Source organism: Haemaphysalis longicornis, unplaced genomic scaffold (assembly GCF_048455015.1).
Source record: "Haemaphysalis longicornis isolate Haplotype H1 unplaced genomic scaffold, Haemaphysalis longicornis Haplotype H1 scaffold_8, whole genome shotgun sequence".
NCBI classification, from domain to species: Eukaryota; Metazoa; Arthropoda; class Arachnida; order Ixodida; family Ixodidae; genus Haemaphysalis; species Haemaphysalis longicornis.
Window position 1 is genome coordinate 73,185,231 of NW_027526445.1, and position 22,084 is coordinate 73,207,314.

Sequence of the window (22,084 nt, forward strand, 5' to 3'; positions counted from 1 at the left end):
TTAGACGATGATGATGATGATGATTTCTATTGGTTTCCCCTTTGTATCGGGGTGATGACATGTCATATTACCAAAAAAAACTAATATACCTATGTTTTACACTTTTGGTTCAATACTAGCGCTGCTTAGGGCAGGCACAAAAAGCTTATTAGGCACAAAATACTTTTTTTTTTTTTTTCTGTTACAAGTGGTAACTGTCCTAGGCAATATTCCCCTCTCTGCTTTTCGTCCACCAGCATTCTAATCTTCTTTTCGTCCCCTCGACAGCCTTGAAGTTAACTTCCTCTGTGATACCTTTAAATCCTAGGGCTTCTGACAGCCCAATATTCCCTTCATGTAGATTTGGATGGATACCCTCACACTCTAGCACGATGTGCCGCATAGTTTCTGTTTCTTTTCCGCAGACCACGCATACCCCATCATTTTGTGAATACTTCCCCACAAAACTCTTAGTTCGCAGGCAACCTGCTCTAGCCTCAAAAAGCAAAGCACTGCCCTGGGAATTATCGTAGAAATTTTCCTTTCTGATGTTCATCTTCTCAGCCCTGTACATCTCTAACGACTCTGCCTAAAGTGCGCTTCACCTCTAAACACAAGTGCCATGCTAGGAAGACGTTTTTAGGGGCAATGTAAGACAACTTGTACCAAATTTTGGTAGGCCTAAGAACTTGTTTTATTTTTTATGATTCTTTTGTACCTTCGAGCACAAACCCGGAAGTTTTCATTGCACACGAGTGTGTCAACTGGGGGAATTAGACCTATACAGTGTTGCTGTAAACAACAGCTTTGAGTGGCTTGACGGTGGAATGCCCCTTCCTTGCAGTGCCGGGAGGTGGTGGAGCTGCTTGTGTCCGGAGTGCAGCCCCTGCAGAGCATCGGGCTCATTCCGATCCTGGGCAAGGACGAGTGGAAGAAGTGGGCCGACCGCTCCATCAGCCGCGGGTTTGCAGGTGAGCGAGTTTGACACGAGTGACCCGCCGCGGTGGCTCAGTGGCTAAGGCGTTGCGCTGCTGAGCACAACGTCGCGGGTTCGATTCCCGGCCGCGGCGGCCGCTTTTCTGATGGAGGCGAGAAGCAAAAACGCCCGTGTGTACGAGATTTCGGCGCACGTTAAAGATCCCCAGGTGGTCAAAATTAATCCGGAGCCCTCCACTACGGCGCGCCTCATCGCCTGCATTGCGTCGGCGTGTTAAACACTGCAATCAATCAATCAATTGACACGAGTGGCACCAGATGTGTGCTGACTCCGAGTTAGACGGAATGGAGAATTGCTTGAGGCATAATCCACATAAGCAGGTGCTGTCAGCTCGACCATGTATCTGACTTATGTTACCATGTGCCAGTGTTCCCATCACTAATCAGGTCACTGTTTCTGTTTTCTACTAGCAAATTTTTGCTGACCCTTTTGTTTGATTCCTCGCCGGGGGTTGGCAACTATGGCCCACAGATCTGTATTATGTGGCCCCTGGTAGGACATCAGAACCCCCTTCCTTGTCACTTCCCATCTGAAGGACGACGTAGCAGTTTTCACCTCAAATGGGGTTAGACGGGAACAAAGAAGCATTGGTTTCACTTAGCATTGGCCCCCATCTTCACACTTACCCAGATAGCGTCTTCACTTATTTTCTTTGCACAAGTCCGAAAAGGGAATCAATTTTCAAACTTCAACTGCAAAATCGTGCACCTCTCCGTCTGACGACAGTGGTTGAATGCAAAGCTTTCTCGGGATAGATTGTTTGGTTAGCCAATCCCACACTGCGAGTATGTGTTACTCTGGAGGTACGCAGCTCTTTTCTAGCATACCCACAGCAACTGTCCGGTGTGCACTCCCTAGGCCTAACGTTGGCCTACACTAGGCCTAACGGTGCAAATCTGTACCAGCTGCTGGTCGTTCGCTTTGACCATGACAAAATGGAGCAATCGGATAGACGCCAGCTTCATGACACGAGGGACCCAGGCTTGATTCCGGGAAGCGTTTTTCGCTTTCATTTTTCACAACGGCGTCAGTGAGGACACTAAAGCTTCACTTTAAAAGAAAGTTTCCGCGCGGCCCAAACCGCAGACTTGTGTAACTTGAGCTCAACGCCCACACTAAGCCCACACATTAGGTAAAGGGGGGGAGGGGGGGCGTGCAGTGTACCATATTTACTAAAATCTAACATGCCCTCGATTGTAACGCGTACCTGTTTTTCGTGGTCTGAAGAAAAAAAAAACTATGTCCTTAATTGTAACGCACACTAAACTTTGATTATTTAATACAAAAATCCAACTTTTGCTGACCTGGAACAAGCAAGGTTTATTGCAAAGGTGGCACGAAATGAAATGTGCCGGTTGTCACCAGCAAGACAGTCAGCACGACGACGGTCCGAGGCAGTGCCGTTGGGTGGCACCGGCAGCACGTTACCACTCACCGTCGCTGTCGGATGACTCCTTCTCGCTCTCGACGGCACAAAGCATGTCGTCTTTGGTGCCGTTCATAGCATTCGAAATGCCGCACTTTTTAAACGTCTTGCTCACCATGGTAGGCGGGATCGTGCATCATGCATTCTTTGCCCATCCGGCATAGTCTTGCAGAGAAGCACGCTTCATTCGGTTGCTTGGTGTCAGTTCATGGCCGTCACCAACAAAACACTCGGTGTAGAGCGTCCAAATCTGGTCGTTGACCGGCTTCTTAACGAATTGTACAGTGCTGCCACTCCTGCGCCACATGCGCCAATTTGCGCCAAATGAGGTATCCTGCGCCATCCTGATAAAAAACCACGATTTTGCAAGCAAGTGCGCCAAAAGTGCGCCAAAATTTGTGTCTCGCCAATCGCGTGCAGCCTGTTACAAGCACTATTTCGCAGTGGTCTCTAGACATGTACTATAACTAAATCGGGTTGATAAAGGCCCGTTCACACTAGCGACGAAAGCGAGCGAAAGCGATGAAAGCGACGGAAATTTCTGTCGCTTTCACCGCCTTTCATCGCTTTCGTCGCGCGACGAAAGCGATCGGTCTCGACCAAATTTTGTCGCCTCCGTCGCGCCGTCGCTTTTGAAGCGGAAGCAGGAGGCGAGACTTCCTGACGTCATATCCTGCCAAAGCACCCGGATGCTGTGTGTCCACAAGCGGCGAAGCTCCCGTGAAGTCTCACTCCGAGCGCGAGACAATAACATGAAAAGCAAAAAATAGTCGTCGCCCGTCGCTCGATGTCGCGTGCAAGTGTGAACAGCAAGGGTGGCGATCGCTTTCGCCTTCGTCGCTTTGTCGCGTCGCTTCGTCGCAAGTGCGAACGGGCCTTAACTCCCTCGCACCCGTAATCGTGTTTTCCGCGGTGAGTTTGGTTGGCGCCGTCACTGTACCGCCGATACAGTGTTTTCGTCTAGCAAGTCATTGCAGCGCTGGCGTACCGCGGTTAAAAACTTTCCTTCTTGTTGTAGTTTCCAATAATTCCTGCTATAAACAATAGGTAGTGTAAGGTGGCGTTTATTGCCGGCCCTCTTCGTTCCGAGAGCCAGCGGGAGCGCCGTTTCGCGGCATGCGTGATGCGGTCGGCTGCAAGCTCTCGCTTCGCTTATTGGGCTCGCGGAGGGGACCGCCGCAAGTGAAGCGGGCCGTGAAAAACAGCCAGTCTCTCTAAAGCACAAACCTCATGGAGCGTTTTCTGCTTGCGAAAACGCGCCGCGTAAGCACCCGCACTCAGCGCGCGGCGTGGCAACATGGCGGCGGCTTCGGCCGCGAAGTGGTGTGGGGAGCTCGAGCGACCACTTTTAAGCGCTCTCTAAAACACCGCTCAAGGCGCGCACGAAGTTGCTTGTGTGGTAAAGGAGCTTATAATATGGGCGAAATCGGTACTATAAAACATCATCCGCGTCGCTAGTGAAAACGTCCATGCAATACCTGCCGGGGTAGTAAGCCTAAAAACCGCTGACGGAGCCAGCCGGCCGTGACCGGGCCAACCGGGCTGTCTCGAGCGCTTCAAAACTGCCGCCATGAGGCACGCGCCTCCCCATTGGCGCAAGTCGCCAGGCTCCTCCCAGTGCCGCGCGCGACGCGCGTCATTTTCTGAGCGTGGTAGAAACTGCCGCGTGCGGGCGTGAAAAAATCGCACGCGCAACGCCGACGCGCACGAATCGCATGCAAAAGTGCTCCATGCGCATTTCTCGTGCACATTTCCAGCTAGCTTGGAAATGCGCACGGGGACTGATAGCAAGCGCCTGCATCCAGTGCTGCCACTCCTGCGCCAAATGCGCCAATTTGCGCCAAATGAGGTATCCTGCGCCATCCTGATAAAAAACCACGATTTTGCAAGCAAGTGCGCCAAAAGTGCGCCAAAATTTGTGTCGCGCCAATCGCGCGCAGCCTGTTACAAGCACTACTTCGCAGTGGTCTCTAGACATGTACTATAACTAAATCGGGTTGATAACTTGAACTCCTTCGCACCCGTAATCGTGTTTTCCGCGGTGAGTTTGGTTGGCGCCGTCGCTGTACCGCCGATACAGTGTTTTCGTCTAGCAAGTCATTGCAGCGCTGGCGTACCGCGGTTAAAAACTTTCCTTCTTGTTGTAGTTTCCAATAATTCCTGCTATAAACAATAGGTAGTTTTAGGTTTCCGGCCCTCTCCGCTCCGAGAGCCAGCGGGAGCGCCGTTTCGCGGCATGCGTGACGCGGTTGGCTGCAAGCTCTCACTTGGCTTGTTGGGCTCGCGGAGGGGACCGCCGCAAGTGAAGCGGGCCGTGAAAAACAGCCAGTCCCTCTAAAGCACGAACCTCATGGAGCATTTTCTGCTTGCGAAAACGCGCCGCGTAAGCTCCCGCACTCTGCGCGCGGCGTGGCAACGTGGCGGCGGCTTCGGCCGCGGTGTGGGGAGCTCGAGCGACCACTTTTAAGCGCTCTCTAAAACACCGCTCAAGGCGCGCACGAAGTTGCTTGTGTGGTAAAGGAGCTTATAATGTGGGCGAAATCGGTACTATAAAACATCATCCGCGTCGCCAGTGAAAACGTCCATGCAATACCTGCCGGGGTAGTAAGCCTAAAAACCGCCGACGGAGTCAGCCGGCCGTGACCGGGCTGTCTCGAGCGCTTCAAAACCGCCGCCATGAGGCACGCGCCACCCCATTGGCGCAAGTCGCCAGGCTCCTCCCACTGCCGCGCGCGACGCGCGTCATTTTCTGAGCGTGGTAGAAACTGCCGCGTGCGGGCGTGAAAAAATCGCACGCGCAACGCCGACGCGGACGAATCGCATGCAAAAGTGCTCCATGCGCATTTCTCGTGCACATTTCCAGCTAGCTTGGAAATGCGCACGGGGACTGATAGCAAGCGCCTGCATCTAATAAAATGAAAAAGTAAAACACGAGGGCTTGCCTCAACAATTAATAAACTAGAAAAGAGGCGCGTTGTTTTTTTTTTTGCTAGGAAGGTTTGTCGAAGCATTTCAATATTCATTATCGTGTTGCATGTTGTCTTTTATCCACGCCAGAAAGGAACTAAATACCTTGCAAATTATTTTTTGTTGCATTTTTGCTATTGCGTGGATACTTGGGGATTTAATTGCATCAAACTTCTGGCGACTTCTACTGACTGTTTCGAAATAAGTGGAATAAAAAATCCCATTGCCCCAGGAATGACAGGTTGGGCTATAAAGAGCCAAATATGGCTACTTTTTCTTGTGGTTGTAGAACTTTTCTTTATTGGCTATTTCGCTATTCTTGGGCTATTGGGAGAGCTGACTGTGAAAGCTATTTTTAATGCATGTTCGAGCCTGCCAACTATGAAGCGTTTTCAGTGACTCTTTGAAAAAGACTTCCCCTAGTATGGACAAGAAGACCATTATTCTTGAGCTGTGCCGTCCATTTGTGATCGCATGTGGGAAAAGCACCTTGAAGCGCATTCCATGACGACCTACACATCAATTACTGGGTGATACTGGTCAATCTTTAGTGTTGAGAGATGCTTTGGACACATCTAGCAGTTGATGTTTAGTTGCTCCAAGGTGCTCCAAAACTGGCATTTAGGTGCTCCAAATTGCTCCAAAATTAATAATTTGCTGATACAAAAATTGCTCCAAATCACCGTTCATCAGTGGCACCACTGTGCATCTAATAAAATGAAAAAGTAAAACACGAGGGCTTGCCTCAACAATTAATAAACTAGAAAAGAGGCGCGTTGTTTTTTTGCTAGGCAGGTTTGTCGAAGCATTTCAATATTCATTATCGTGTTGCATGTTGTCTTTTATCCACACCAGAAAGGAACTAAATAACTTGCAAATTATGTTTTGTTGCATTTCTGCTATTGCTTGGATACTTGGGGATTTAATTGCATGAAACTTCTGGCGACTTCTAGCGACTGTTTCGAAATAAGTGGAAAAAAAAATCCCATTGCCCCAGGAATGACAGGTCGGGCTATAAAGAGCCAAATATGGCTACTTTTTCTTGTGGTTGTAGAACTTTTCTTTATTGGCTATTTCGCTATTCTTGGGCTATTGGGAGAGCTGACTGTGAAAGCTATTTTTAATGCATGTTCGAGCCTGCCAACTATGAAGCGTTTTCAGTGACTCCTTGAAAAGGACTTCCCCTAGTAGGGACAAAAAGACCATTATTCTTGAGCTGTGCCGTCCATTTGTGATCGTATGTGGGAAAAGCACCTTGAAGCGCATTCCATGACGACCTACACATCAATTACTGGACGATACTGGTCAATCTTTAGTGTTGAGAGATGCTTTGGACACATCTAGCAGTTGATGTTTAGTTGCTCCAAGGTGCTCCAAAACTGGCATTTAGGTGCTCCAAATTGCTCCAAAATTAATAATTTGCTGATACAAAAATTGCTCCAAATCACCGTTCATCAGTGGCACCACTGATTGTAGGGTGGCTGCACTTGTGAGGTCATGCGACCGGGAATCACAAGGTCAGTGTTGCGAGCGGCGAGCTTGTTCTTGATGCGCTCGTTGAGGTGACACCTGAACGGGTCCAGAACAAGCATCGCGCGCAGGCCCAAGCTTGCAGCGGGTCACTTCCGCCACACATGGTCGATCCAACCGGCCACCAAGTCTGTCGTCACCCACCCCTTCTGGTTCGCGCTCACAATCGCGTCACTTGGGAAGAGGATTCCTTTCGGGAGCGTCTTGCATTCAAATATGAGGTAGGGGGAAAGTTCGTGCCCATCCGCAGTGCAGCAAAGCATTGCAGTTACTCTCGTTTTTTCGTGGCCAGATGACCGCACACGAACTTGCTTGGCACCCTTCTTTTCCACAATTGTGGTGGCGGGCATGTCGAAGTATAGCGGGGTTTAATCGGCGTTGTCAATTTGCCCGAGCATGTAGTTGTTCTTGCGGCGCAGATTTAAGACGTACCACTGGAATGCGTCCAGTTTTTCCTCACACTCTGTCGGCAACTTCTGGCATATGCCTGTCTGTCGGTGAAGTGAGAAGCCTTTTCTCTTCATAAAATTTGTTATCCAGCACCTGCTTCAGACCCAAATGCAACGCGCTTGCGCGCGGCGAGAAGAGGGGCGTCCCCAACGGCTCGCAACCGGCTTGGTTTGCGCAGGTCTGCTCGGTGTTGGGAACTTTAGACTTAGCGTTGCGGTAGATATTTGACGGTTGCTATCTCTACATTTGCGAATTGCAGTCCATAGCACAGTTTTTCACCGTACTAATGCCCAATTTCTCGCATGTGGAAGTTCTTTTCCGCTATAAGATTGACTTCGAAGACCGGCGATAAGCTGTTGCTGCAGTGGCCTGGGCTGGTTCGAGTCGGTTGCAGTGCCGTACGGGCAGTCGCGCCGGCGTGTCGGCGATCGGCCGACGTGCACGCCGATCGTTTCCAAGTGCTAAAAACGCTTCATGATTGCCTGCTTTATCCACTTGTTTGGCAGGCGACGCGCGGAATTTACAAACTTAGCACGGCTTTTGTCGTAGTTGATTGGGTGGATTGGGAAACGAGCTGCTGCTGATGGGCAGTCGCGCTGATTGCGAGAGCGACGCAAAGAATGCAAGTGCCTCTTGGGGGGCAGCTTTGGGGCGCCCGCTATTTGAGAACCTTCGCCTCCTCTGAATGCCAGGTGATTTTTTTGTTGTTTTTTTTCGCCTCCGCTGATGCACCACCACTTGCGTCCGAACTGACTTGTGTGATTTTGAGCACTGCCACTGTGGGAACTGCGGTTAGCGTGACCGAACTGAGGTGGCCGAGCTCAGTTTGCATTAACCATGGTTAGCGGGGTAACCGCAGTTTCGTCTGTCATGTAACGCAGCAAACTGTGGTTTTGTCTAACCGCGGTTCGCTTAACCGTGGTTAACTGTGCCTGTGTAACTAGGGTAGAACTCCGTCAAACGGAACTCCAAGGCGCTACCTTGACCGCACCCGCTTCACAACAAGCAGCAAGAGCAGTCGTTCTTGATATTTACCCAGCCAAACGAACCGCTTCCGCTCATTGACTAGCCAGAATAGCCGTTAATTATTAATCACCATTGCGAACTACAGATGATCAGAACTGTGGCAATGGCTACGTCGGCCTTGGCTCTAGTGAGCGGTAGCGGAGCGGCCGGTTGGGTGCAAAATCAAGACCGAGCGCTCTCACCATGTCAATTGTAAAGTGGGCGCGAAGTTAGCTGTTACAAAACGCTGGCACAACCACACAAAAAAAAGAGAAAAAAGCATGTCCGGGGGAAATTGAACCCGATACATTAGTGCAGTTATCCGAGGCACAACTTCTACACCACATCTGAATACTCAGCATAACATCTAATCAGCCGGCTTTACTTTCGTCTGGACGGAACTGTACAAATTTCACGCTGGCTCCGTCTGGCCGGAACTTTAGCACTTGTGTATCGTTCCGTCTGGACAGAACGCTAGCCACAGCCTTCAAAAAGTCATTCCAAAATAAATTCGGGCTGCACATATTCTGTTTATGCTGGCAGCCACATAAAATAGAAATTATTTTATTTCATGAAGTCGTGCTCTGTTTACTCTTTGGGGCACCTGTACAGTGTAGACCCATGATAACGTAACCGCTTATAGTGTGGGACTACATATAATGCGGGTTTTTGTGACCCCCGGTTTGCTTCCCATATAACTCAGTGCATGGGCACATCACCTAAGTCACGGTTGCTCAACACACAATACCGTTTATACTGTTGCTTTCTGGCGTGTGCACTGACCGAGGAAACCTACATGAGACTTCTGGAAGACATATACAAAGGATGCACGGGAAGGATAAGCCTCCACAAGCAAAGCGATAAATTTCAGATCTGAAAGGGAGCAAGACAGGGAGATACCATCTCTCCAGAACTGTTCACAGCAAGTCTGAAAGGGGTATTTACAAAGCTCGACTGGGAAAACACAGGATTAAGGATTAATGCGGAATACTTGAGGCATTTGAGGTTTTCCGCCGGCATAGTCTTGCTGCGGGAGGCTGCTGAACACCTGCAAACAATCCTTGAGGAACTACAATCAGAACTTATGGCCGTGGACCAAAAATATGAATAAAGCTAAAGTAATGAGGAATAAACATACCAAAAATGTCCTCTTCAGCTTGGGAAATGAAATGCTAGAAGTAGTAAAAGAAGACACCTTGGACAGATGGTTAGTGCTGACGCTAACCTGGAGAGAGAAATCCAGTGAAGAATAGGTATGGGTTAGGGAGCCCTTGGCAAGCACTCCCAAATAATAAAAAGTGAGCTACCTCTGTCACTCAAAAGAAAAATCTACAACCAGTGCATACTGCCAGTGATGACATGAGGAGCTGAAACTTGGCGCCTGACTATGCAACTACAGTCGAACCCCGCAATAACGAAACCGCTGGGAAAAGCAAAAAGCTTGCTTTTGCGGGAACTTTGTTGCCGTGAGAATGAAAACGGCAGAAAAATTGGCCACAAGCCGAAAATTTATTTCTGAGAGTCGATGAAATGTATTACTTTGCAGGCCTTACCTTGCAGCAACTTCACAGCTCAGTTCTCACACTACAATAAGTGCGTCACTGCTAGTCGTTGTGCGCACCTAAGAACGACAGGATCGTGTCAAACACATCCAAAACATCCCGCAGGTTCGCCTTCTCTGCACGTTTTTATCCTTGGCCCTCAGCACTGTGTATGTCCGAGCATGCAAGCGAAGCCCAGTTTCTTCTGTGATTGATGAACTTTTTCAAAAAGTGCACCTCGTTACAGTGCTGTTCACAAAACCAAGTGAACACCGCTTTGTTAATGTCCAGTAAGGCCACAGCCGTCAATGTTTTGTTTTGCGCACTAGTGCCATGAAAGAGTGGCAGCCTTGCTTTCACAACTGTAGAGCAAGCTTCTGGCGGTTCTAAACTCGTCGGTGCTATCCTCCCTTCCGCCACTTGGGCCGCTGACTTGGGCCTTATCTTGTAGCAATAAAAACTTCTGCTTTGGTCTGGAGGAAGCATCTTACCGAGTGCAAACATGCCTATTGCCGCGCACACAACAAACGCACGCGTGCTGTTCAGCGGTAGTGAGCTAGCGTAGCCCAAGCCAAAGAAGTAGAAGCAAACCTTGTGAAAATAACTTTATTTTCACAAGGATGCCCTAGTCCAAAGCTCCCAGGATAGCCGATAGGGCCTTCTCTGCGAGTTCATCGAGTGTCCTTTGCACTTCCGCGCTAGAGTCGGCCAGCCTCCTTAGCCAAAGCCGCGCGGGCGCGCCGCGAGTCGCTGCCTGGCGAGTCGCTACCAGGCGAGCCTGGTGGTGTCGCTGCAAGGCTGCCTTCACGGCCGCCTGCTGCATGGTCTTTTTGTAAGCAAACATGGCGGCAGCCATGCAAGCGTGCTTTGGCAAAAGTTTATCCACTTTGAGTCCGAAATAGATGCATTTGAGCACTTTTTGGACGCTGTTAGCCGCAAATGGGTAGGTAAAATGCCGACCGGACTTGCAGCCAATTTCATTAATGCGGGATCGCTTTCTAAAAACCTTTCGTTGCCGCGAGATATGAAATACATGGGCGCCTATAGACGTTCGCCGGGGATCCGAAAATATTTTGTTGCTGCGCGAATTTCGTACTCGTGAGATTTTGTTATCACGGGGTTTGACTGTAGAAAGCAAACTTAGATCGGCTCAACAGGCCATGGAATGAGTAATGTTAACAGTAACACTTAAGGACAGCAAACAAGCTTCCTGGATCAGAGAATACACTTGAACAGAAGGCATCACAGTTCAAGTAAAGAAAAAGAAGTGGAGTTGGGTTGGCCATGTGGTGAGACGAACCGGCAACCGGTGCACAATGAGGGCAACAGAGTTGATACCCAATGATGGGTCTTGAAGAAGGGGAAGGCTGTTAACCGGATGGAGGGATGAAATAAAGAGATTCAGGGGTAAACTTTGGACTCGTGCAGCGCAGGCAGGAGTGGTTGGAGGTCAATGGGAGCGGCTTTCGTGTTGCAGTGGACTTCAGCAGGCTGATGATGATGTCACTGATTGACTGGTGCAGCAGGAGCATCGTTTTAGGGTTGCGAAAAAGAAAAAATCAGACGGAATCGGCCATGTGAGACAGCGTTTGCCCCTTCCCCCTGTTAGTTCGCATCTTCCGTTTGCCCTCGCGTGGTAATCACAACTGCCCCTGCTTGATTCACCTCGGAAGAGAGCGAGACCCCCCCCCTTCCTTTTCCCCCATGCGTGGTAAGTCGTTTCTATTAGAACATTGTGCGGACAAACCTCCCTTTCCTTTTTTGGACATTTGGAGATAGCGAGCCACAATGCCGGGGGTTTCCACTGCCTGTACGTTGGGCATATAAGCAATTGCCTTGCCATTCCGAGCGCAGAGTGTGGTGGAGAAAAAAATCTAGCTTGCGTTGTCCCGCTGCAACGTTCGTAGACGCCAAGAAACACAGCCGTGCTCCTTTAACACAGCCGTGCTCCATTGTAAAATAAAATCCCATACCTGCTGGTACAGGGTGCCGGGCGTTGGACAGAAATTGCAAAGGGAGGGAAAAAAGTTTGATATATTTATTCATAAGACATTAGCATTAGCAAAACTGTGCTGTGCTGCTTTCACAGTTGCTTCTCAAGAGGAGTGCTGGTGAAGATCAGAACACAATAGAGGCGCCAGCATTGGTAGTCAGAGCCTCGCAAGTGGCGGTGCATGAAAAAGTCACCTTAACACCTTAAGCAATGCAGGGGCACTAGGTACGCAACCACTACAGAAATGACCGTGTGTGTACCCCACACACTAGCCGGAACTACTGTACTACTGTGTGTACTAGCCGGAACCCTCACACTTTTAGGTTACCCCAAAAGGGACTCGGTTTTCCCTGTCTTGTATAGCCTAGTACCACGCATGCTACAATTACATCATTGCCCATCTGGACCCTGCTACATGACTGAGCTCCGCGACATATTTGCAAGTCCTCTAGCTAACGAGAGTTGCATGAATTTGAGGACGGGACTTATCCGATGGCTTTCACTTTCGGAAGACCAAAAGTGCATCAACCACTTCAGTATGAAGAGCTTGATGACCGCAAGCCATCACAGTTTCCGCGACATATGTGTGCCCTCACGGACAACACGCGGGTCGATGATTCCATCCTCCGAACCCTGCGGCTTCAAAGCCTCCCATCACATGCACAGCCCATCCCCCGTATTCAGCCAACCCTAGTGCGGACCAACTAACTGAGATCGATTCGTCAGTCTCGACTAATCTCGGACCGATTCGGCGAAGTCTCTAAGCTATTTCCGGCACTCGCCATCCATGTCGTCGGTGCCTGACGGCCCACCCCTAGCTCGTGTGCCGTATCAACATCTCCCATCAGCTGAACTCAGCTGAAAGCACCTGGATCAACACCCACAGTGGTGTCCCCGCAACCACTCACGAAGCCACGACTGCAACACTGACTCATCACATCGCAATGACAACGGACAATCGTCTCTTAACGAACAGCGCCCGGAAACATCAACCACCCTGTTCAGCCGAACGTCAAACAAACACCACCGGCAGTTCGTAGAGACGGCCGTGAGCTGCCTAACTGGAAACCATAGCATTTTTGTCACCCACCAAGTCACTAAGCGGCAGTTCCTCATTGACTGTGGTTCCGACATATGCTGCTATCCACAAGCCTCTCCAGATGGCAAATGTCCTTGCACATTCTTTGATCTAAATGCAGGAATCACTCGAGCAGGGGTGAGACAGCTGGGCAGCGTGTTGTGCAGTTTTGATACAAATTTGTTTTCTTGCGCCAGGCTGCTCCAAAAGCTTGAAAATTTCAAAAATTGCACCAAACTGCTCCAAAACAGTCTGAGAGCCAAGGCTTTTACCTCTTCTTCAGTTTCAGTGGGGAGAAATGCTTACTGACGACATACTTTTCCAGCACCCCAAAGGTGATGCTGTTTGTAAAGGTTTAATTGATTGACCATTCAATAAAAAAATCCACCTTGTCCCCGAGATAGTTCTTTCAAAACTCACATTGTCGGTTTGCACACGTTATATTCTGTGCGTTTTTAAAGTTTTCCCATCGAAAAACGTTGCAAAGTCCCGTAGAAAAATAATATAGTATAGGTACTGAGGCGACAAGCTACTTGTCTAAGTAGATGAAAAAATGGCATTTTTCAAAGCGCCGTTAGAGTGTACTTCTAGTACACTCTAGCGCCGTATCTCCGTAACGACATTACTACGAGCCGCCATCTTGGTGCGGTGAAGATTGAAAACATGGCCGCCAGGCGAAGCAGCTGCTCGTAGTTCAGGCAGAGTGCTCTTCGCCGATTTCTACCGTGCTTGTTTTTATGGGAGTGGCTGAGTACATTTAGTCGGCTGATCTGTTGCAGGAAGTTGCGTCACTCGAAAAACGGAGTTCACCTGAAACAACGTGGTGCCCGCGAATTCGCCGTGTTTCGACCTTGAATGTGAGGCGCAGTGCGTGCTTGAAGGGAAATTTCAGATTCATTGTGGTGTTACAAAACGCTCAGTTATTGCTGCCTTTGAGAGTGAGCTTGCGAGTGGGACGATTGGCTCTGCAGAAGTGGCGGCGCAGGCTACATCGCCGCAAAGTGTTGGAGCAGTGTCCGATAGCGGGACGGCATGCTAGTAGTAATGGTTCGTCTATCTGAAATGAAATTTAATGCCAAGTGGGAGATGGCTAAACATACCAACGTTACTCAAATTATGATCAAAGTGAACGTGCACTTTGGGGATTGAAATAGGAGACCTGGTGAGGGGTGACGACTCACCTCGCTTTGCGCAACCTTTGCATTGGCTCTGCACTTATGCGTAAAGCCGAATCTGGGATTACAAAAATAATAATTTCGGCATTCACATGACAATAAAAATGCCTTACGATTGCTTAGTTTTTCAATTCGATATCTTCAACGGAGGTCCATGCTATCTATGCATAGAGCCTAAGAATTTAAAAATGGTTTGTAAAAAGGTAGTGCAGTTCGTACCTTGGGATACTCTGCTAAAAAAACTTTATTGAAATGCTGTTTCAGTGTTACGTACGTTCGCAACTGATCAAAAAGTGCACTCTCCCCTGCCCCCTGAGTGGCCAAAACTTTGATTTTTTCGGTTCATAAGGTGACATAATAAATGTCGTTAACTGCTCCAAATCAATATTCTTCTGCTGCAAAATCGAGATTTCGCTGCTCCAAAAACTTCTCCCAAATCTGATTCACCTGTCTCACCCCTGCTGAAGCGTTAAGACCTGCAGCTCGCTGCGCCTGAACATCCAGCTCAAAAGTCTACACCATGAATTTCAAAGGAGTTGCGTCGGCACAGACACAGCAGAGACAATTATCGGGTCCAACTTCTTGGTGTACTACTGTGTCTTACAGGACTGTCGACACAACCAATTTATCGATGCCATAACAGGTCTCTCCTCACTGAGCCAGCATACAACCTTCCAACAGTCCAGCTTTAAGGTGCTTGCCGTTGAGAGTCAGTCGCTGTACCATGTCCTTCTAGCAGAATTTCGCGACCAGACTCAACTTAGCGGTCGTCTTGAAGAGGTGTGCCGCACAACCGTCAACTGCATCAATAGCCCTCCTGGCACTCTGGTCTCCTGCGGTGCCTATTGCCTAGCTCCACATTGCCTGTGAATTGCCCAGGCTGAGTTTGAAGCCATGCTTTGTGAAGAAATCGCCTACCACTCGAAAAACCTTATCCTTCACCACTCCATCTGGTGCCAACGAAGACCAATTGCTGGCGACCTTGTGGAGATTACCACAACTACAACACCCAAAACATCCATGACAGGTACCCCACCCGTCACACGCAGGACTTTGCCCGCCGCTTCGCTTAGCAGCACCATCTTCTCAGTGGTTGATCTTGTATGGGCCTACACCCAAATTCCTGTCAACCCGCATGATGTTCCGAAGACTGCAATGATACGCCCTTTGGCTTGTTCTAATTTCCTTTCATGAGCTTGGCCTCTGCAACGTTGGACAAACCATCCAATGCTTCCACGGCCTAGATCTCTGCTTCGTCTATCTAGACGGCATTCTGATCTTCTTTCGCTGCAAAAAGGAGCACCGCCGGTGCCTTCGTTAATTTGTGTCTCAATAATTATGGCTTACTCGTCAACGCCCAGAAGAGCACACTTGGTGTCCCCGTCTTCTCCTTCCTCAGTCATCAAATATTTTTAGAAGGGAATAAACCCCTGCCTGCATCATCGCACTAGAGAACTATCTTCATCCTACCATTGCAAGGGACATCCGCTGTTTTCTTGGCGTGCTCAACTTCTACAAGCACTTTGTGCCTAAGCGGTCACATATCAGGCCTCCCTCTACAACACGTTGACTGGCCTATGTGGCCAGTTAATGTTTGGCCCTGAATGCAGCGTGACTGCCGCACCTGCATTCAATATAAACGCGCCAAAGTCGCGTGACATTACCCCAGCCATCTGAACAGTTTGAACACATCTACATCCGCATTATTGGTTCTTTTCACCAGTCGCACCTTACCACAATGATGGCCTCACCATCATTGATTCTTTCACTCTATGCTTCTATGGCCTCTCGGAAGGAGTACAGCAGAAGACGTCACCTAGGATTTCTTCGGCTAGATGTCTTGCTTCGGCACCCCTTGTCATGCCACAACCAATCGAACACAGCACCTCAAGCCTCACCCCTTTAGACTGCATGGGCTGTCTACTGGATTGGATCATTTGCAGAGCACCCATTACCACCACCCTTACACCAATGGGATGATCAAGCGCTTCTCAAAGCAGCCATCATATGCCACCTTAACTAAGCCTGGCTCGAGGCTGTTGTAACCGTCACTCTCTGTCACCGTGCCACCGAACATTCAGGCCACGCCCGCAGAGCTCGTCTGCAGGGAACCGCCTTGCCTACATGGACAATTTCTCACCAACTCCACTTCCAATGTCATTATCTTCGACCATACAGGCTTCTTTGCCTGGCTCCAACGCATTGCTTTAGTTAATCACTATGGAATTACTCCCTTCATCTTAACTGTGAACATTAGAATCACTACTTACAAGTGCCTGGTATATATCAATCAATATCATAGCTTTATTTAGTCTTAGTTTTACCAACTGTTTGGTTGAGGTAATGGGGTAATTGCTCACCTATTGTGGCACTAATTGATAAAACAGCACTGTAATCGTTTACTCCAAATTTCTACTGTTAAGAATGCATAAAACAATGCACCAAGCATTGTTAAATTATGGGCAGAGGCTGCCTGGCCAATTTTATTGTAAACCGAGTCAGTAACCTTTCTCCATTTTTTTCAGTTCATGTTTCATTTCAACTTGCTAACAATGGCTGAAGCTTAAAGAAATGAATTTCTCTAAGCACAACCTTTCAGTTAGGCTGCAATTTTGTTCACAGTAGCCAAATGGCAGCATCGCAAAAACATTTGTTTTCATGTGCCTGCACTCGTGCGTTTGGGCTTGTATGTGTGTGTAAATAGAGAAAGGCTACACTGGCAATCGTGCGGCATGCTACTTCCTTTGTACACGAGCGACACATGTGACTTGCCGTTTTCCTATTCCTGGCAGCAGCTAATAATAAAGCATTCTGTGTCTCCCCTCATCGTCGTAACTCCTTCGGGCCCCCTTTGCGTCGTCCTTTCTTACGGGGCCTGAAGGGAGTTCTGAACATCGTCTGATGATCTCCCAATCAGCTTTTCATCTCGGAAGTGTAGGACATGGCGAGAGTCTCTGTGGCCAGTTTACATGCACTGATTATTAAACGGTAAAGTTTGTTCAGAGGACCGTTTCCCTCGCACCATCCCTCCTGCCAATTTTCTGATGTTGGCTGTGACGACACACTGGAACGTTTGCATTCATAAATTTAGCAATCATTGAAATGTCAAACCAATAGAATGTTTGTGTGAGCAGGATGATGATGATGTTCATAACTAAATTATTGAAAGTCAAAACTTTGAGTGGCAAGACATAATGAGAGCAGAATCCCATCTACTGCAACGCCATTACATCAGGTAAAGCTCAGCCACAAGTGGGGCACGGGGTTTTCGCTGCTGCTGTCTATGATAAAGAAAGGGCCTACGCTGTTGCCTAACATTCAATTAAGGAGTTACACAGGCTAAACTGCACAATGAAGCCCCAGATGAGACCGACAACAGTAAAAAATACAATTCAGTGTCCCTGTCACATAGGGTAAAAAAAATTGTGTGCCTCTTTTGGAAAAGTTTGAAGACTGGAATAAAAGTTTTCTGTTTACCAATGAGTAAAAAGTTGAATTCCAGTTGGTTTAGTGGTTACAGAAGTGCAGTACCCTGGATCTGCTGTCAAGCCATTGCTCATTATCGAACACCTTCCTAATCGCTGTGTCTCAACATAACGCTCACCGTAGCTAGTGGGGATGTTTCACATTGAATATCATCTGTCTACTGTTTTGCCGAGTCAGTGTAAGAGCCACCACCTTTAAATTGCTTTGCTGCAATTTATGCTGAGTGCAGTGTGGTGTAGCCAAAAGGGACTTGATTATCTTAAGAATTGTGCAGTGTATGTGCAGAGAAGAACGTGGTTTCGGGTTGCGGCAATTTGTGGTCATATGGTTTGTTCTGTAATACTATTCAGTTCATGCCTAGTGCCTGTTCCGTCCGCATTCCTTTTCCGGTGTTCTCATCTTTTTGTGGGGGAGGAAATATGCATAAGTTGTCACTCTCTTGCTCCTCCTTGTTGAGAAAAGGGAAAGAAAGAAGGCCTTACTAACTGTCTCTTTCACCATCTTTTCCCCACCTCTTCCTCCCACTCCTCGCCTTTGCATCCGCATGCAGCCCTGGAGTCCATATTTGCCGAGACGGCGGGCAAGTACTGTATCGGGGACGAGGTGACCTTTGCCGACGCCTGCCTCGTGCCTCAAGTGACGAACGCCCACCGCTTCGGGGTTGACGTGACGCCCTTCCCGACGGTGATGCGAATCTTCAAGGCGCTCCAGGAGCACCCGCTTGTCCAAAAGGCTGACCCATCCTGCCAGCCAGACACACCACCAGAAGGCGTGCCCAACCCGGTTAAAATGTTCGAAAAACTGGCTGCTCGCTAGACAGCGGCGTACGTGGGAAATGTGGTTCCCTAATAGTGGCAATAAAACATATTTTGCGGGGTAGGTAAGGAAGAAAAGAAGCGCTATATTTTTAGAGGAAATTTTTTGGGCTGTTTTTGGAAATAAAACTACCCCATCTATTTTCAAACCAGGTTGTTAGTCATTTGTTAGTGGCATTGCAGCTATTTAAAGTGACTAACGAAGCTAATTTTGTGTGCAGAAATGGCAATTCTGCTCACACTGTTCGGACCTTAACTCGGATAAGCCTGCAGCAAACCGTCTTTGCTCAAGAAAATTGCTGGCTACATGCGGAAGCACGGTCTCTTGAGGGCAGTCGGAAATGATCGGAAAAATCGCCCCCTAAGATGGCATCATGGTCAAGCTACGGTGGATGGGCTCCCTGTCAATTTACCGGGCAGGGAGCTCCGGGACCTCTGTGACTCTCAGGGTAAGGTTAGAGGAGAAAGTACCCCCGCCTCTTGCTTTTTCTCGTGCTTTATGGTTTTTCTAAATTTTCAAAACCCTATGGTCGGTGCCCTCAAAGAGGCCGCACCAAAGTTTAGTTTCCACCCTTACCGACTATGACGTTCTCAAAACCTGACAACTACCCCCACTTGGTAATCCAATCCCTTGACACAACAGTCCTTTTCTCCAACAGTACCGTGCTTGGGCTACGAGCCACCTCATTGAATAGAGTCAATCACCAATATTTTTTTTTTGTATTCTTCGTCCTGGGTTCAGTGGCATGCACTCGCGATGGTCACTTCGTGTTAGTGAGCTCGCTTTTACAAAACGCAAGGTACGGAATTATCTTTACAAAGTGGATGTATTCAGGGAATTTTGTTAGAGGGAGAACACCAAGCAGCATTGCTTCGTTTTAGAGGTGAGTGCCTTCTTGGAAACGGGTAAAAATGGAATCTAGGGCACGATGGAAGCCCTCTAGGGACACTGCCTTTGTGCACCATAGTTGCATAAAGTCGCACAGCTGCAGCCTCCGAGGCTAGGTTCTTGCAGAATTTTGCTAAGTAGGGCTTGGCACTGCTTCAAGGAATGCTGCCATTATTATTAGTATTTAGTCTTAAAGCCTTTACCACATACCGCACATTCACGAGAGTTGAAAAATTTTGTTTCAGTCCTGTTGGGGGCATCACGACCCCCAAACTAATGTCCGAGTCTTCCCGTGCACTGTGCCACTGGCAGCACTCATGAATAGAGAAAATAGGGGAATTCTGTGAGAAAACACATACCTACAAGAGCGCAGTGAAAGCTCAGACAATGAAATACTGGAAAAACCACTCGTTTTTTTTATTTCCCTCTACTGAAGGTATGTCCGACTTGAATGAGCCTTTACGAGCCACCTACATGAATTAAGACAAGTACATTTTTTGGGGCTCAGAGTAGAGGTGACCAGCAATGCTTCTTAACTTCTCTGACATAAAGGGTTTTTTGCGTTTCAGCTGTCTTTGGCCTAGACGAAGGGGCGTTAAAGCTTTTTATACATTCCACAGAAGCGATTCAACATGGACCCCCGGCTTATTCTGAAGTGTGTGAGGCCTAAAATTCCTCTCATCAACAATCGTGAAGTTAATGCCCCAGTGCTGTCAAAGCCCGTATTGTAGCCACATGGGAACCAGAGGCAGAGGGTAAGGGGATGCACCCATCCGTCGGAGCTGTAAACAACAAAGTGCACTCAACCATTGTGCACTGGGTCACTGCTGTCAAAACCACTGCTCAGATTCCGAATTATGTTCCCACTTGAGAAACGACAAGAGTAGTTTGTGATGGGTCAATGCCACAGTTGGCAAAATTACTTCTAAAGAGTAGTTAAATTACATTACTCATTACTTCCCTAGAATTTTCCAAACTGTAATTAAATTACATTGGACATTACAGGTGGCCGAAAGTAATGACATTACATTACTATTACTTTTCAGAAGTAATGAAATTACTCTGAATTTACTTTAACAAAAAGTTCACTACCAACTCATATACACTTTATTTACACTCATATACATATGCACTGCAATTTTAAAAATATTTGTTTATACACCAGCTTATGTATAGTATAATTACAGCGCTATACATTGATATGTTAGATACCTGTATTACATCTCAGAAGGAGCTGTGATTTGAAGTGGGCATTGGGAAGGTGTCCCCGTTTGTACGGCAGTGTCTTTTGCAATGTTAAAAAGTTCCTGCCCTCATCCGTGCCAGCGGATGAGGGCAGGGTTGTGTTGAACATATGGAACAACTTTTTTATTTTCGGGTACCCTTCCAAAACAGTAAGATCAGCAATGCCGCTGCTCTTCCAATGCTCGAGTTCATCGCTTGACGACTGAAGCAGGCAGAGCTCTCATTGAAGCGTTCCTTCGCGTTCGTAGAGTTCCAATGCCCAGAGACTCTGTGGGCATTGGAACTCTACTTTGGGGACTTTTCTTGGCGAACTTTTTATGGCGTAAGAAAAGTGGACAGGCTACATCGTAGTCGAAAGTAACTGGGAAAGTAACAAATAATTTTCATGAAATTACTGGCGTGAAGTAATTTATTACATAAGTAAATTACCAAAGCTCAAAAGTAATTCATTGCATTACACATTACAGCAAAAAGTAATTTAATTTCTGTAATTTAATTACTGCCAAGTCTCGCCAGTGCACACGCATGGTTGGTTTCCCACAAAAAGTGAGACGAAGGCTGAACTACCGGCAAATCAGAAATTGTTCTTGCGGCACCTTCAGTTCGAACAGCTTATAACGAAACTAGGCCTGGTATCGCAGTTCTGTTTAAACCACAAGCGAACAGTGAGGTATGCTCAACACCCAGTGCAGCACGCTCGTCCATCGATACTCAAATCTCAAGTTCATGCAGTACTGCAGCTGCGTGGAGAAATCAGACTTCAAAGCTTGGCTGAATGGGCTTGTTGACAGCACGGTGTACAACTATAACCACATGATCATTGACCAGTTGGACATATGCTCCCCGACAAACGGAGGACGAGGATGAAGATACAGTGACGTGTTTGTCACCGTTATCAAACCGTCGAGCCAGAGGGCTTTCCCCGCACAGGGTACCTTACACCGCGTGCCCTGAGCCACCAAACATACACTGTAGCCTACTGTGGCGAGGTGTTTAGACATGAAGGGTAAGAAACCACGAACGATGGTCAAGCTGTGGCTGATAGGCTCCCTGTCAGTTTACCTGGCAGAGACTCTGGGACCTCTCTATCAGCGTAAGGTTGGAGGAGAGAGTACCCCCGTCTCTGGCTTTTTCTCGCGCTCTATGGTTTTTCCAAGTTTTCCGAAACCAATGATCGGCCCCCTCAAAGAGGCCGCACCAAAGTTTTGTTTCCACCCCTTCTTACCATGACATTCTTAAAGCCTGACAACTACCCCCACTTGGTAATCCAATCTCTTGAACATGCCAAGCCTATTGCCTCGCAGTCGGTGTTCTTGATCTCGAAGTTTCTAGAAATTATAGGTGAACCCTATAAAGCGAAGAACGAAAAAAATCGGCTGCGTAGCTGCTCCTCTTGTTGCAAATGTCGACAAAAGACGATAGTCTCTGTCGACATTTGCCAAGTAAATGCCCCCCTTTGCTTTCCCGCTCACCTGGCATGTTGTTCCTCTTGGCTCACGCTCCTCCCA

At 48.1% G+C, this 22,084-nt stretch overlaps 1 protein-coding gene across 1 annotated transcript in view; it reads left to right on the forward strand.

Annotated features, from left to right (window-relative positions):
- The window catches only part of LOC144148824 (maleylacetoacetate isomerase-like), a 31,461-nt gene extending 12,870 nt beyond the window's left edge, over nt 1-18,591 (forward strand). Inside the window, exons 6-7 of the mRNA XM_077680342.1 lie at nt 824-950; nt 18,178-18,591. Of these exons, the coding sequence (XP_077536468.1) occupies nt 824-950; nt 18,178-18,443 (393 nt within the window). The 3' untranslated portion in view covers nt 18,444-18,591. The remainder of the gene's footprint in view (nt 1-823; nt 951-18,177) is intronic.
- The last annotated feature ends 3,493 nt before the right edge of the window (nt 18,592-22,084 follow it).